Genomic DNA, 17,672 nt, shown 5'->3' with positions numbered 1-17,672 from the left:
GGCTCTTGCCCAGCAGCCCCGTGAGCTAGAGAGCGGCGAGGGAGAAACCGCTGGAACGCTGCCGCCTGCCTCCCGGTGCCTGTCGACAACGGAGTCAACAGCATCACCGAAAAGGCCAGAAGGCGATAGTGGGGCGTCCAGAAGGAAGACCCTGTCGCGGTCTTTAATATCCGACAGGGTCAACCAGAGATGCCTCTCCGCCGCCACCGCACGGGCGGTCTCCTTGGTGGCACGGAGGTTGGTGGCTCCGACCTGCTGCCGCGTACCCCTTGCCCACCAGCACTGACGATTTGAGCGCAGCAGCTTGGTGGGCAGGGTCGGATCCTTCAGAGACGACGCAGCGTCAGGGGACAGATAGCTCGCAAGTGTCTGTTCCATACGCGGCATCGCTCTGTAACCACGCTCACTCGTCCCATCACATTACCGTAGTAATCTGATAAGGGGATTTCCTCCTCATATTGGGGTGAAAGAGGGGGTGCAACATGCTCGGCGTTTCCCGTGTCAACCTCCTCGGAGGAAGACAAGAGAAACGCCGAGGCCACTGCCCAAGGGGAAGTACCCGCAAGGCAGGCTTCCGATCTCGGGGAGCAGTCATGGGATCCGACAGGTGAGGATGGAGATAGAGACTCGCTCGCCTCCGATCCCTCCATCAGATCCCGCTGCGAACCCCACGAGCGCCGCCTGAGCGGAAGCGGGGCCAGCGCCGCGGGGAATGCAAAAGAAAGAACCCTCCCCGGAGAGGAGGGCCTTTCGGGAGCAAAGCACGCACAGAGGAAGGCCCTCGCAGTGCGGGCAATCAGCCCCCTCGAGAGCCGCCTCCGCATGTCTTGCTCCCAAGCAAAGCACACACAAGCTGTGTGTATCCCCCGCACACAAAGAACATTTGCAGGGAGGAACACACCACCTGTATTGTGCTTCGCTCCCATGTTTAGTAACAGACAGATAACACTAAATACTCACGGAGATACAGAGCACTAGCTGAATGAAAAAAGCTGACGCCGGTTTCACCGCACGTGCTTTTATACCAGCTGGTCATTACGTCACCTCGCCCGTGACGTCCCGCCCATCCATTGGACAGATTTCATTTGTATTCAGAGCCGGTTACGCTGAAGGCGTTCCCCAAAGCGTCTCTGGAAGCAGCTCGAGTGCCTGAAGAGGAACCTGATTTTATCTAACATAAATTTTCTCCAAATTGTTTTTTGTTTGTTTTGTTTTGTTTTTCTTCCAGAATTTATGCAAATGTAATAATTAAAGTAGAATTATTTGCTGACAAACATTTTCCCCAAATTTTTGTGATTATTATTACTGGTCCCACTTCACTGGCTCCCAGTTGCCACCAGAATCATATTTTTTATTTCTAATCATATAATTCACCCAAAAAATTTAATTCTGTCATCCCACCTAACATTAACTTCATAACCAATATAGGCTAAGCATATTTTTTTCCACACTATTATTATTTACTTTGTTTTTTATATATATATATATATATATATTTTTTTTTTTTTTTTTTTTTGTTGCATTGTTTTACATAGCACTTTTTGACCTTGTGGTTCTTGAACATCAAATTTCCGTTTGCTTTGAGGATCAGTAAACAGAGTAAACCACTTGAGTTCTTTCTGTTAAGATCAGAATCAGACAATGCACTGACAAACAATAAATACTGTCATTGTTTAATTAGACTGACATATCACAAGTGTTTTACAAAACCTAGCTACACATGCTTTGTGTCTTCTGAAAGTGTCTTTTGTCTTTAAGAGTGTTGACGTTTGTGCAATTATTAGAAACAATTCTCCACCATGACTCCCCAAATTAAGAGACAGAAATCACTTTAAATAGTCCACCCAGAAGAACGGCCTAGTAAAATTTGTACATTGTACATGTTATTACACGTGAAAACTGCATTGAATTGTACAAGAAAGGTACACACACTTAGAGTGTTTGGCAGTAGCCCAGTCCCCTATTGTTTGTGATTTCCTGGTTTGGTGTACAGTAGAGGTTGATTGGCTGCAGATGTGAGCAGACCTGCAGTCTACATTGTAATCTTACACACACACACACACACACACACACAGGATAATCCATACATGCAAACAAATACCTACATATTTTTACACACATAAATACTCAAATTTCTCATTACTGAAATCTCCAGTACTTGTCTCCTCAGCAGAATCCCAAATAATCCTCTCACTTTTCTTTTCTCACTGTGTATGTTACGCTTCACTAATACTGCAACACAGGCATTCTCTCTCTTTCTATTTTTCTGTCTCTAACTGAAATCCAAGCCAAATCTGTTAAAGGCCCCATGAAAGCAAAATTGGGGTCTTAAGATTTTTAGCCTATTAGCTAGTGCAGTATTTGAATTATATGGGTTAAAAAGAAGTTGACTTTGGCATAAATAAATAAAAATAATACTTATTATGGACATAAAACACTTTAAAACAATATACTTAAGCACAAATTGAATGTTATGTTGTCAGACATTTGTAAATGCACATTAATTGCAATTTAAAGGGGTCATATGATGCAATTTCCTTTCTCTTTGGAGTGTTACAAGCTGTTCATGCCTAGATAAGATCCCTAAAGATGCAAAGACTAAAGTCTCAAACCCAAAAAGATAGTCTTTATAAAAGTTAAGACTTGTACACGCCCTCCTAAGACGGTTCATTTAAACACGCCCCCACACGTCTATGTCACTGTGTGGGAAGATTTGCGTAACACCGCCCAAACGTACACACAAAGAAAGAAGGCGGAACTATTATTCTCGCTGTAGTATTGTTGCTGCCACCGGCGCCATGTCCTGGAGATGCTGTGTTTTGTTGTGAAAGCAAAAGCACTTTGTTTGGGCTTCCAAAAGAGGACACAACTAGAAATCAGTGGTTAAGTTGTATTTACAACACTATTCCAGAACAGTTCAACCCAAAAATTAGAGTGTGTGCAGCGCATTTTATGGAGGACTATTTCCTGAACCTGGGAGAATAGCCTACAATACCAGTTGTACACAATGGCTGTTTCTATAAAATGGGGCAATTCCAACTTTGCAAAGACAGTCTAGCGCTTATGATGCTCAGCCTGTAAGTATGTTTTCATATTTAAAGAATTTGCCACTGACTATTCAAAGCAGTGTAGAGTAGCGCTTGTTTGTGACGTTTCTCTGATCACAAAATGCAGACATGGTAATGTTTACGTGGCGTGATGCAACGCGATGCGTAAAAAGACTATATAAGTTATATAGTATAAGTTATTATAATCAGTAATTATGTCTCCACTGGATGCAACAAATGCCTCATTTATAATGGGTTTTATTGTTTTCGTCTCGTCATGCCGGGACACAGCATTACAATACGGTAAGGGGCGTAGCATTTCTGTCACACGCTTGAGGTATTCGGCCAATCACAATGCACTGGATAGCTGGCCAATCAGAGCACACCTCAGTTCTCAGAACGATGAGCCTTAAAAATCGACGCGTTTCAGAAAGGCGGAACATAGAAGAGCAAAAATTGCTCTTTTTAAAAAAAATTTTAACCTTAATCCACATAAACACATTTCATTACACTAAATACACTAAATAATGTTTTAATGAAAATATGAAAGTGTACAATATATTTAATGGAATTAGCTGAACATTAGAGTGCTTTTTTCACCCGCTTAAGTAGGACAATTTAATATAATTTCTGTAGAAACTTGTGTAGAAAAGTGCGTATTCAATACAATTATGCACAATTTTTTTTCACAAGGACATGCACATGTAAAGAAATCAATTTTGCTTTAGTGTAGCCAATCATAGGTGGGTCACTTCGGTACTTCTGTAATAAAAAACAATTAAAAAAACCCTGCAATTCCACTAACTGTATTAGGAAAGAGATGCAGTTGTATTCCATTTTAGTGAGCGATATCACTGACTTGGTTAACTTCCTTTGATCTCAAAGTATTGGTGGACTCAGCCTGTGTGCTAAAAATGATTAACTTGACTGTTCAAACACAGAGATCTGTATTCATATTCATAAATTAAAGACAATTTGAAACTCTTATAATGAGACACTATGTTTATTATAACACAACTGTCCCGTTTTGTGTGTTTTAGATGGGTTTAAAAGTTTTAGTCAGGAAAATGGATTCGTTTCAGATCAATGATTGGGGAGGTTGGAAAAACAAAAAACAATCATGTTGTGTCAGAGCAGTACTTTCCCCCAGTTCAATAAAAATGTTTCCCTCAGTTTGTTGATTCATTTATTTATTTTCAATTTCTGTTCTTTCATATAGGAGATCCAGGACCCCCAGTCCACCTCTGACTTTCTCATCTAGAAAAACAGATCAAAATTATTGACTGATTCATCTTGCAGTGAAGAGTGTTTACAGGTTTGTTTTTGTTTTTTTTACCGATCTGTAAATTCCATGTATTTGATGATTCAGAAACTACTGACAAATTATGTTCTGACATGCTTGAACGCAACACAAGAACATGCATACATCAACACAAGAAAACAAACTGCACTCATCAAGCCTCATTTAAATGGTCTTTATGAGATTGTGAGATAAAATAAAACAAACAAAAAAAATCTTCCATTTCTACTATTTTTTTTTTATGTTTAGAATTCTCAATATCACATCCAAGATCTCTTTGTTCTCCCTTTAACGTGATCTTCCTTCATCCATCACTGAAGTCCAGGGCCAGCGCACCACCCGTTGTGAGCAATGCCCATTAAAATCTCTGCATAATGAGAATGAGATGGGCTGTTATCTTGCAAAGTCTTTGCCATAAACAGTGGGCTGAAGTCCATGCGGCTGGAGCTGTAATCTGGCTGTGGGATCAGTGAGGAATGCATCGGTGTTCCTTTCTTGAGTTTATGTAAAAATTAAATGGTTTAAAAGAGTGTGTCTGAATTTAATGAGGCTTACTTGTATTTTTGTAATAGGAAAGTGGATAATCTAATGGCATTTAGATCTTTGGTGGAAGAAAGGAGTTTTTGTCCCTAGAGATCCCATGAAATGGCTTGAAGATTGCGGTTTGCTTTCCTGTATTGATGTATTCTGTAACGGAGCCGACGAGACGTGAGGCAAGCGGATCCAAGTGCAAGCTTTTATTAGTAAACATAGTCAAATCACAGGCAGGGTCAAACAATAGCAAACGGGTATTGCACGGGCAAGACACAAGAGGAATCCTATGGCAAGTGTGGGTCTTTGATAGCTGAACAATATCCAGAGGGCTTGAAAAGCGGGGTAATCCGAGTACATGAGCAATAGTTCAAACAGGGGCGAGCAATAGTCCAAACGGAAAGACGAAGGGTAAATCCAAGATACACAGGCAGGAATCAGAAAACAGGAAACAAGGCAATACGGAATGACAAGACTAACTACTCAGAATTCGTGCTCTGCATTTAACCCATCCAACGTGCACACACACAGCAGTGAACACACACACACACCGTGAACACACACCCGGAGCAGTGGGCAGCCATTTATGCTGCGGCGCCCGGGGAGCAGTTGGGGGTTCGGTGCCTTGCTCAAGGGCACCTCAGTCGTGGTATTGAGGGTGGAGAGAGCGCTGGACATTCACTCCCTCCACCTACAATCCCTGCCGGCCCGAGACTCGAACCCACAACCTTTGATTACGAGTCCAACTCTCTAACCATTAGGCCACGACTGCCCACGATATGACGGGCAGGACATGAATTTCTGGGCGCCACCACCAAGCAAGCAGCTGAAGCGAGCATTGCCGCTTCGGGAGGTTCTGCAGCATGCGCCGCCACCTCTGGAGACATCACAGTGGACTTCGCCACCTCAAGCAGTTCTGTGGTGGTGTACGCAGCCCAAACGCAACATAAAGCAATCCCCATCATGGGAAGAGCTTCAGACAGGGAAATCAGTTCAGGAACAGAAGGGTTGGAGTGAGTGGATTTGGGGATACCAGCTGCGTGTGCAGACACCAGCGGTGCATCCTTCACACTGGATACCAGACTGGGAAATCGAAGAACTGACCTTGAATATCTGGGTGTGAAGGAAGGGACTCTGGATGATCAGCTGTGACCTGGTGTGACTCTGGATGATCAGATGTGACGTGACGTAACTCTGGATGATGAGCTGAGACGTGACTTGACTGGTGACGATCAGCGGAGACGTGACGAGACCCTGTCAGATCAGCTGTGAGGTGGCTTGATTCATGACGATCAACTGTGACTTGGCTTGACTCATGAAGATCAACTGTGGCTTGGCTCATGAAGATCAACTGTGGCTTGAATGGACTCATGATTGACAGCTTGAGGGCTAATGATAGTCTTGCAGTGTACATACCTGGCCAGTTTTGTTCATGAAAGCCGCTGGATCCTTGTGTGGCCAAGTATTCTGTAACGGAGCCGACGAGATGTGAGGCAAGCAGATCCAAGTGAAAGCTTTTATTAATAAACAGTCAAATCACAGGCAGGGTCAAACAACAGCAAATGGGTATGGTACGGGCAAGACACAAGAGTAATCCTAGGGCAAGCGTGGGTCTTTGATCGGCGAACAATATCCAGAGAGCTTGACAAGAGGGGTAATCCGAGTACACGAGCAATAGTCCAAACAGGGGCAAACAGAGTCCAAACGGAAAGATGAAGGGTAAATCCAAGATACACAGGCAGGAATCAGAAAACAGGAAACAAGGCAACACGGAATGATAAGACTAACTAGAACTGGACACTAGATTCAATAAAGCAGCTATCACTAGGTGAGTGATAAACGCAGAACATTACATGAGACTAAACAGAAACACAGAATGGCTCGGTGAGGCAGCTAACACTAGGGGAGTGCTATACGCAGAACAATACTCGGCCAAGAGGAAGAGGAAGTCTATGGTTTAAGTAGGGTGTGTGATCAGCTGTGTAATCAGTGCAATCAGCTGTGTGTGTGTCGTCAGTGCAATGGATGATGGGAACTGTAGTCCAATGGTGAATTGCAACAGTAGTGTAGTGCAAGAGTCCATGCGGTGAGCGGGTGACCTCTGGTGGTAAGTGAACGGAAGTTCATGGACCGGATTCGTGACATATACTATTCAGCCTCATCACTTTTATTACATTACTCAACAGCCTCTTTCATAATGCAGACCCTGTATCATGAAAATTAAGTGATTTGAACAGACTTTAAAACTGTGGAAACTGGTACAAAATCTACAATAACATAATAACTTCAGTTTATTTGTTTACAAAAAAATAATAATAATAAAAAATATTTATCAGAATAGGCTGCTACATTTCAATGGCCATCAGTGGTGAAAGTGCGTTTTTTGGGCCCAGATGGTGCTGTTATGGTACTTACCTGCAAGCTAGCTAAGCAATACTAAGAATACAGTTGTTAAAAACTATCCCAGTTCACACAGATCCACAAAAAATACTAAAAACATATTATTCATGCCAGGCCAGTATTGCAGATGTCACTTTGTAAAGAAACACTACATGCCTGTGCACATATATATTCCTAAAGATTGAACATGCAATATGTATGTGTATAATGTTACCATTTTACCAAATTTATGCTTTTGTAGTTTACAGACTATAACGGCATAATTTTGACACACATACACTTTGAAGCCCATTTTCAAACATTTGCATTTTCAAGCCTCCAAAATGCTGTTGTCATGTAAATTAATTGCCAAAACAAATAAATAGTTGTCCGTTTTTAGTCGAAAATGTGTGATAGTGTAAAGCCCCTTGAAAATGAAAATTAGAAACGTTGCTTTGGAAACTAACTGAAATAAAATATAATTTGAAGTACTAGAATTACTAAAACTGAAATGAAAAATAAATTGAGGCTAAAAAGACAAAAATATATAAAATACAAATAGCACAGTTTAACTACTTATATAACTAAAATAACACTGCTTCGAACAAACAAGTGACAACTTTTAAGAGAACAGAACAAAGATGATCCTAAAGCTGTGGACAAAATGATCAAAACTTCTATTTTGGTATCTGTAATATCTATTTCATGGTATCAGTAATAGAGGAGTGCAGGAGAGAGAGAAAAGTGTAGGAGAGAGAGAATCGATGGGAGCAGGACATGATGCAAACCACATTCAAACCTGTGTGCCACATGAGCACACAACCACATGCTGTGCAAAAGTTTCATTGTTTATTTTCATATGATTTATTGTGTACACCCGATTGCTGCCCCATCATGACAAAACATGACATTTTTGGCCTCCTACCTAGATGTCACTGTCAGAGGTGCATGAGTCGGGTTATTGTTTCCTTTCAATCTCAGAGCAGGAAATGTTCTCATTGTAACTTCACAGAACGTCATTTGTGATTTTGTTTACAATTTGAGGAGAGCCAAGGAAGTTTACGCATTTTTGTAAGCAAGTAACACAACGCCCAGCCGCGCATGTTCAGGGTTTATGAGTAAACACACATACCAGCTCAGTTTGACAGATAATCTATAGTTAGAAACATTCTACACCAGCCATCACACACACACACACACACTGGGCTGTGAGTTTGTGTGTGTGTTCAACAACCTCTGTTCCACACCAATAGCCACAGCTCTCGATTTGGGTACATCTTAAACATCTCCTCTCAATTTTATTTCAATCTTACTCTACGCAGGGACAGGCTCAATTATCGGATGTAATTTGCTGTAAAAACAACAAGAGGCCGAGGGGATGAGGAGAAGTGTAATAAGAAGAGGGAATGGTAGAGATGAGCGAAATGAAAGTCTCTCTCAGAGCGCTCCTTGCTTGAGTTTTGATGGTGATGTGTCTGTAATCATGAATTTGAGGACTGTAAGCAGACATGAAACTGTAGGAAAGTTAAGTGAATAAAGCAGTACATGTCGTCATTATTATTTTATTTTTTGTTTTATATTTTGTTTGACTATTTTTTTTTTGTTCACAGTGCTGGACAAAAGAGGAAATAATTAAGTGAATACAAAGAACGGGCAAATCATGTAAACCAGACTACAGACCTAAACTTGGACATGCCGTTGTTATAGTTCTGCATTGGTGTCTCTGCAATGTTTTGCACATATGCGAAAGTACACATCAGCATACTTTTAAAAAGAGAAATTACTACAGAAAGAATATGCTTTTAAAAGATTGTTCTTAAGTGTGAACTGAATGTAATATTTTCCGATTGCATGTTAATAGTAATTAAATGAATGAATGTATCATAGTTGTATAGTAATTTATATTAAACACAACAAGATGAAATTTAGAGTGGTTTTGACCCAAACTGAAGTGGTTTGGATTTAAGTATATCTTGCATGTTTTGAAACACAATAAAAGTGAATTTTCCTGTGAGTAACGCTAAAGCACGATCAGTTTTATCTGAAATACATAAAGGTGAAAATGGCAACGTTTATGCGCACTCTTGTACGTATCATGACTGCTCAGAAATAAAATGTCCAGGAAGTCCACGCGATCAATTTTCTCTCAAACAGATGAACGTACTGTAGTTGTGAACACATTCGGTTGTACGTATGACAGTTCAGAAATTAAATATTCAGTGAGTGGAGCAAAAAAAAAAAAAAAAACTGTCATCACATTTAAAAATATCATGGTTACTTCAGCAAATGCATTTTATCTCTCTCATTTTTTTTTTTAATCAGAAGAACCATGCAACATCTCCAAGACAATTTCCAAGAAACCAGAAAAACTATGTGCAAGTGTACCTGGGACAAGAGCTTTTTTTAAATGCAAAGGTTGGTCATACCATATGTTGATTTGATTTACTTAATAGAAGTTAACTGATAAATAAAATCTAGGCCTATTTATGACATTATTATTTTGATAGCATCCTTACTTTACAGCATTTTTACAAAAGTGCCTAAAACTTTTCACAGTAGCCTACTGTATAGCTTTGTAGGTAGGTTGCTTCAAGTATCTTAGAGACGTTGCCACAGTTCTTCTGGATTTAGTTTCATTTTTTTCTGTTTCTTCATGTCATTCCAGACAGACTGTTGATGATGATGAGATCAGATCCCTGTGTGGAGCACTGGCTGTTGTCAGACACATTGTGCATACAAAAATCTCACTGGATTACACGTAATGGCAAAAAATAATGTTTGGAAATGTAAACTGATATCTCCTGCACACTACAACAAAATATATAAATAGCTGGCTTAAAATCATTTTTGTAGGTGGAAATACTAATGGTCTAAGACGTTTAATGTCATTTATATCAAAAATGGCTTTGTATTTAAATAATTTGTAATTACACATGAACATGAATTGCACTTTTAAAAGTGTTCTTGATTGTGTTAAGAGACAGTCATAAATGTGTACTCTTATTAAATACACTTGAATGTGTTTTTTCATTAATATTATATTATCTTTTTTTTTTAAGTGCACATTAACAATACAATTAAGAACACTTCTTGTTCACAACGGCAAATATACAGCCAGAATGCTAGTTGACTGTATGGGCTACAGAAGCAAAGCTTGAGCAAAGGATCACATTTGTTTACCTAAGTGAATACATTGCTGGAGAAGCAACAACAGTGTTGACGAATAGACAGGCACTTTTCTTGCAGCTGGAGTTAATAAACATTTGTAGGAGTTCCCTTTAAATCTGTCATAGTAGGACAGGATAAACAAATACATTATGGAGAGGTTTTTTTAGATCAGTAGATTCACTTTTGGCTTATTGTTTGTGGATCCACTGTGTAATCAGGCACTATTATGTTCATTAGCAATGGATGTGAAGGTACCACGGACCCTAACTTTCTTTCTTTTCTTTTTTTTTTATCATCCTGGGGTTACAAAGTGGACCAATCACTGCTGTTGTTTGTATAACTGAGATACTGAGGTTTGTTATCGCCACAGTTATACAATGATGTGTACTGCACTCTTGCTATGCGTTGGTAAAAATGTGTTTGCATTGGCGTACTGTCATAGAATAGGCTTCTGCCCCATGTCGTAAACAATATTTCATTCATTCATTCATCCATTCTTTTTTCTTGTGTTTATTCTTTCTTTCTGAGGATGTGACCATGAAGGGGAAAAACAAACATGCTTTCACCACAGGCTCACAGCAGCGGGGTGAGACACGGTGAGCGAAGATTGAACTAAAAACACACACATTCATTAAAGAGACAAACACCCCAAGTCACCGCAAACACTCTTCCTCTTTTTTCTTACTCAGTCTTCAGTCCTTCCCAATTGAGTGTGTCCGTTTCCTGAACTTTGTCCTCGACCTTTTCACAAACTCTTCAAACTGCCTCTGAGGAATGTGTTTTCTCATATTTGGTTTGAAGTTCCCTGCTTCCCCTTTCACCCTCCGACAGAGAGCATGGATGTGGCAGAAAAGAAATCGCACACACACAGTAAAATTGGACATGGGTTCCCTGTGGAGAAGCCCAACATTTTTAGTTTACGATGGGTCAGTTGGCTGTGAGATGCTGCTGAGATGGAGGATGACTCCTGCAGGTCTTGCAAGCTTAAGGGCTGTGTGCATGCGTGACCTTTTCCCACTACGTGTACAAACATTTCGATGCAACATTTTATAGATCTGTACTGGAGACAACTCTTAGCCCGTTGTGTTCAATGAATAAAAACACCCTTCTTTAGTGATAATGCCACCAGGATTTGTGTTTCAATATAAGCCTGTGCAGCATTCATCTTTAATAAACCGCAATCAGGATGTCAGCATGCTGTTTTAATCAAGTTTTTTAAATTAATTGATTTTGGAGTGCAATTTCTGGGTGACCTGGTGACTCACAGATGCACACCAATCACAGACAGGCCTTTTGTTCTAAGGACATTCCAGATGGCTGCAGTCCTCTGTGTTTATGCATTGTTGGTTCATATTTACATTTATTCATTTAGCAAATGCTTCTATCCAAAGCCACTTGCAAATGAGGCAAAATGCAAGCAATTTATTTTAAAGGAACCGATGATGTTAGCGGTACTGCATTACTACATTTCGAGGCAATAGCACAGAACTAACAGAAGTGTAACTGCAGGAAAGCAGAAAAAATAACATTTGTGAACGTGCAATTGGACAAGGCACAATGGATTATAAAGGTTCAACCACATCCCAGCATGCACTGGAAGGTCAGTGCCAATCAGATCTTCTTATAGACAAACTGATGGTTGATCTTTCTAAATTCGGCTCAAATTTGTATATAAAGAAAATAAATACCATGCCAATAACCAGAGATGGGCACAAATACATCAAAATGTATTTAAAATAAAAATACAAAATACTGTGTGAGAAAATGTATTTAAATACAAATACAGTATTTAGAAAATACACAAAATACATTTGAAATTGGCCATCCAGTAAAGTAACACTATTAAGACCTGTTTACACCAAGAACGATAATTATAACGATAACTATATTAGTGTGTTCTAAGTATACAATGCAGTTGTGTCATCTGTCACTAAATGCTCAAGCTCTTTAAAGCAGAAATGATTCCGATTGGCTGTCAATGTTTTTTATCATTCATCATTTTTTGTGCTGTTATGGTTATAGTTGTGGTGTGCTATCTTTTATTCACTTAGATTTAGGATGTACTCACACTAGGGGATCTGATCCATGTTTGAGCACGATTGACCCCCAAAGGCCAGTTAATTTCACAAGTGTGACTGCTCTGTATCGTGTCCAGTGGGGTTCGTTTAACCATGCCCTGGCCTGCTTGAAGAGGAAGCATGGAACAGTTAATTTACTATTTTTGTATGCGCTATTGTTATCATCATTATAACAGCAAAGTATCACACTTCTCAATTAATTTAATTCGAGTACATTTAGATTTACAATGGGTCTGGTTCTCATCTTATTGATGAAAAGGTATTTTAGTTTGCGTGTAAAGCTGCAAATTCCAACATTATCCCATATGTATGTTAACATTGACCCAGATATCTGTCTGTTAGCAAAAGGACAATCGCACTTGGGCTTTAGTACAAGGCAGCTGTGCTTAGTGTGAATATGCCCTTAGAACAATAAAAAAAAACACTTTATTATTAGCATTATAGTTATAGTTGTCTTGGTACACACACACAGAAAGCTGCTTATTACTCATTTATCCATGTTTCTTTATCGCTCTGACGTGTCAATAGCTCCTGCCCTCTAAAAGCTCCACAGATATATTTGCATACCACAACGATATATAAACGATATAGAAAAAGTTAAATCGATTTACACTTTATATCATCGCCGACATATATATTGTCATATCGCCATAGCAAGCAGTAATGATTAAAGTTTAATGAACACATTTGACTAGTTGATAAAACCAAAATCTGACCAAAAAAAAACTAACAAGACTGACTAGTGCTAATGCTATGTTCCCCTTGCTAGGGTTTTTTGTTTGTTTGTTTTGTTTTTTGTTTTTCACCTGCTGAGACAGGTATGCTTTTTTGCACAAAAGCAAGATCAACTTGTTTTAATGTTAAAGTCATGCACACAGTGGCATGTTTGAACTAGTTGATACAGGAAATCAGCAGTCTAATAAAGAGGTTGATTGGCAAAAAGTATTTTATGTATTTTGAAAATACAAAAAATACTAAGATTAAATGTATTTAAATACAAAATACATTTGATTTTTTTTCAAAGGTATTTAAATACAAAATAGTAATTTGAATTTCAAATACATATTTTAAATACATGTATTTGAAATACTGCCCATCCCTGCCAATAACATACTTAGCAGTTGATCAGAAAGGTAAATGACTTGAAAAGTCAAGAGATGAGAAAAGTATTGGCCATAGAGCTTAAAGGCAATGTGAAACACTGATCGGAACACATATTGCTTTCATAATCTGGAAAATTTCAATGGAAAAAAATGTAGGCCGTGACCTAATTGTATCCATCTGGAATAGAGTTGCTGCAGGGATAAAGAATTTTTGTAGGCCAAAACCCACAAACGTCTTTGCATTTTAGAACTTCTAGTTCCATCATTCTGAAGTCAGTTGGTTTTTTTGAATAAGTTTATGAGTAAATGCCTGAAATAAGATCTGTGGTAGACTCTACCTCAAGATATTTCCACTTTTTATTCTATAATGTTACAATACATCAGTAAAACCCTTTGTGAGAAGGTTAGCGGTGGCTACCATGTGTCTGAATGGGACTACAGAGGCTGTTGGGACATGAAATGTTATTAGGCAGTCAGGCAAACTCATTTACTCACTAGTCCACCATAACAGCCCTTATTTTGTTTATAACAGCACTTTTGCAAACAATTATAATTCAAACTTTTAGAGAAAATGCGTTTAAAAAAAGAATGAAATAGTTGTCAGAAGTGGTGGTGGTGACAATGAAGTTGTTACAAACATAGTATTCACATTTCCTGTTCACAGATATTATTTCCTACAATAAACCAAGGGTCAGTGGAAAAATCTCACTGGGTTTTTGTCAAGGGAACTATGTTACGAAAACTTACAGGTTGGCCTACAAAAACACATTGTCACTGCAGTGCTCTATTGATTAGATAATGAAAAGTGGTTGTTACATGCCAGAATGGAACTGAGTGCTGGTAGGGGGTTAAACATATTACAGATGTGTGCCATTATTGCTGTGAACAACATACACCTATGAACTGAACTGGGCATAATAATGCCTAGAATATGCATCAAGTTCATGTTGAATATCAATGTGTCTCTTTTTGTTTTCATATGCTGTGTCTGAGCAAAGACAGATGTCTGTGAGAGCTCTAGATTACAGCTATTTTCTCCATGCTGAGTGTTTTCCTCTATGGATCTGCTTCTCTATCTATCCATCCTTTAATAATTCCATGCTAATACCCAGTGAATATTTTGGTGCAAAGATGAATTGCAATAGTACCTATCCTTTACACGCTAAACCCAAATTCCATCTTTATATATCTGTCATTAGTTGTCCAAAGCATGGGAACAGTTGGCAACAGTTTATAGATATATAACTTTATATATAATATATATAAGTTTATAGAACTTTTTGAAACATGAGGTGCATACATTTTATTGTTATTCTTATCAGGAAATGTTGGAAATTCAGGTATTTCCATTTTCCAAAAACGTTTGTTCTAACAGGAAGTGAGTCAGTGTTTAATGTGTGCATTGCATAAACTAAACAGACTGCAAAAGAAAAAAAAGGATGTGTAAAAACAGTCTAAAATAGTCACTTGAAATAAAAAAAAATGTACTAATTTTTGCTTTTAAATTAAAATTTTAAATTATTTAAGTCCTACATGTAACACATAAAATTGTATGTTATAATAAACAGTTATATGCTCAAAACATTCTACCTTATACATTTTTTTTTATAATTTAATGATAAAACAAAAAAGAAAACAAGTAGATAGAACAGAAAAAGAATAGAGACTGCTAGTAAGGACACATTTTTTTATAATAAATAAAAAGAAAACAAGTAGATAGTATTGAAATAGAATAGAGAGTGCTAGTGTTTTAGTATTTTCTAATCCAGTTTATACACTTTAGAAATTATCACCAGATCAATTAGTAGATTAACAGTGTGGCATTAAACATGTGGAACAGAGAATGAGAGCAACAGAATAAAACAGAATAAAAGATTTTCAGTGAATAACTATTAAAATTTTGCAGTGGAACGAAATGTCGTGTCTCGCAGGACCACGGTGCTACATAAATACAGACATACAACAATGAAGTAAAAAAAACCACTATAAACCTATACACTACTAACAGATTTAACTATAAGTATACTATATATAAGTATTTACCCTATACAAACTAAAAGAATAAAGGATAAAAAATACAACTATACGAATGCTTCACATAAATATTACCCTATACAAACTAAAAAATAGAAGATAAAAAATACAAACTATACGAATGCTATACAAACTATACGAATGCTTCACAAATACTGTACATGTGCAAAGAGAGACATTTGAGTCAGCAGCTGGTTGGGGAACAGTGCAGGATGATTTGTAGTGCATGAGCATGTAAACATACATATATATATTGCTGAGTCTTTTTGTGAGATTGTGCACACGCAGCAGTGTGTGTAAGTGTCCATAGTGCACATAGTGTAAAGTGTAAGTGTCCATAGTGCACATAGTGTAAAGTGTGAGTGTCCATAATGTAAAGTGTCCATAGTGCACATAGAGGAGAGTGTCCATAGTGTAAGGAAAAATAAGAATAGAATAAAAAAAAAAAAAAAAAAAAATTTAAAGTTCCATACAGTTTTTCTTTGGTGTGGTAAGGTTTGGGGTGGGGGGTGGTCCATGTTCAGGAGGTAGGGGTTTGCATGGGGTTTCAGAGGGGGGCGGGGTGGTTTGAGTTCAGGGCTCTCACAGCCTGGGGAAAAAAGCTGTTGAGCAGTCTGGCGGAGCGGGCTCTGATGCTCCGGTACCGTCTTCCTGATGGTAGGAACTGGAAGAGACTGTGGGAGGGATGGGTGGAGTCCTTCACGATGCTGTTGGTTTTGCTGGAGCATCGTGTAAGGAAGATGTCCAGGATGGAGGGGAGAGGGGCACCGATGATCTTTGCAGCTGTGTTCACTGTCCGCTGGAGGGTCTTGCGGTCAGCAGCACTGCAGTTCCCGTACCAGACAGTGATGCAGCTGGTCAGCACACTCTCAATGGTGCCTCTGTAGAATGTGGTGAGGATGGGTGGAGGGAGACTTGCTCTTTTCAGCCGGCGGAGAAAGTGTAGGTGCTGTTGTGCCTTTTTGGAGAGTGACATGGTGTTGGTGGTCCAGGTGAGATCCTCTGTGATGTGCACCCGCAGGAATTTAGTGCTGCTGACTCTCTCCACAGTCGAGCTGTCGATGGTCAGTGGGGGTGGTTAACGGAGTTTCTCCTGAAGTCCATCACAACCTCCTTTGTCTTCTCCACATTGAGGGACAGATTGTTTGTGCCACACCATTCAGCCAGCTGTGCCACTTCCTCTCTGTAGTGCGTTTCATGTCATCAGCAAACTTGATGATGTGGTTGGAGCTGAACTTGGCAGTGCAGTCGTGGGTCAGCAGTGTGAAGAGCAGCGGGCTGAGCACACAGCCTTGTGGGGCACCTGTGCTCAGTGTTGTAGTGCTCGAGGTATTGTTGCCGACACGGACTGACTGAGGTCTTCCAGTTAGAAAGTCCAGGATCCATTTACAGAGGGAATTGTTAAGGCCCAGCAGGTTTAGCTTATTTATGAGCTGTTGTGGGATTATTGTGTTGAATGCAGAAAACAAGTAGATAGAACAGAAAAAGAATGTTGCTGGTAGCCATTGGTTTCTATAGTATTTTTTCCATACTATATAATTCCATGTCATTAATTTACCAACTCACTATAGAAGTGAATGGCTACCAGCAACTCTTTGTTTACCAACATTCTTCAAAATAAATTCTTATGTGTTCAAAGGAAGTTGCGAGTGAGTAAATGATGACAATATTTTAATTTTCGTGTAAACTGTCCTGTTAAATTCAAACTCAGAATATTGTGACTAATACCAAAAGCTAATTTCTAACTAAAGTACTTACACACCAACATACACTCTTATCTGCAGCTTGAAGTGATCAGAGCAATATTGTTCTGTTGTGTTTGTAGGGTTTGCAAAGAGTATGTGTTTAATGAGCCATGAACTGCTTATCTGACATCAGACATGAGGCTGGAAAAAGCTCAGCGCACAGCCTATGTACCCCAGAGACTTGGGTTTCCTTTTTTCTCCAAACGCTGGCAAAATGCAGAGCCTTGAGGGCCATCGCCCACATCGCAGAAATATGCGGATGTATCAAATTTCAAAACCAAGCTAAA

The 17,672-nt window shown here is 39.1% G+C and overlaps 1 protein-coding gene across 1 annotated transcript in view; it reads left to right on the top strand.

The window, feature by feature from the left end:
• Window positions 1-482: 482 nt before the first annotated feature.
• The window catches only part of LOC306871686 (uncharacterized protein), a gene marked incomplete at both ends in the record, with an annotated part of 35,022 nt that continues 17,832 nt past the window's right edge, over window positions 483-17,672 (top strand). Inside the window, one exon of the mRNA XM_079419780.1 lies at window positions 483-607. Coding sequence (XP_079275906.1) covers window positions 483-607 — 125 coding nt within the window. The remainder of the gene's footprint in view (window positions 608-17,672) is intronic.

The sequence above is a fragment of the Barbus barbus genome (genome assembly GCF_936440315.1).
Source record: "Barbus barbus genome assembly, chromosome: 6".
Lineage (NCBI taxonomy): Eukaryota > Metazoa > Chordata > Actinopteri > Cypriniformes > Cyprinidae > Barbus > Barbus barbus.
Note: the sequence above shows the minus strand (reverse complement) of the source record. Positions and strands in the feature narration are given on the sequence as shown.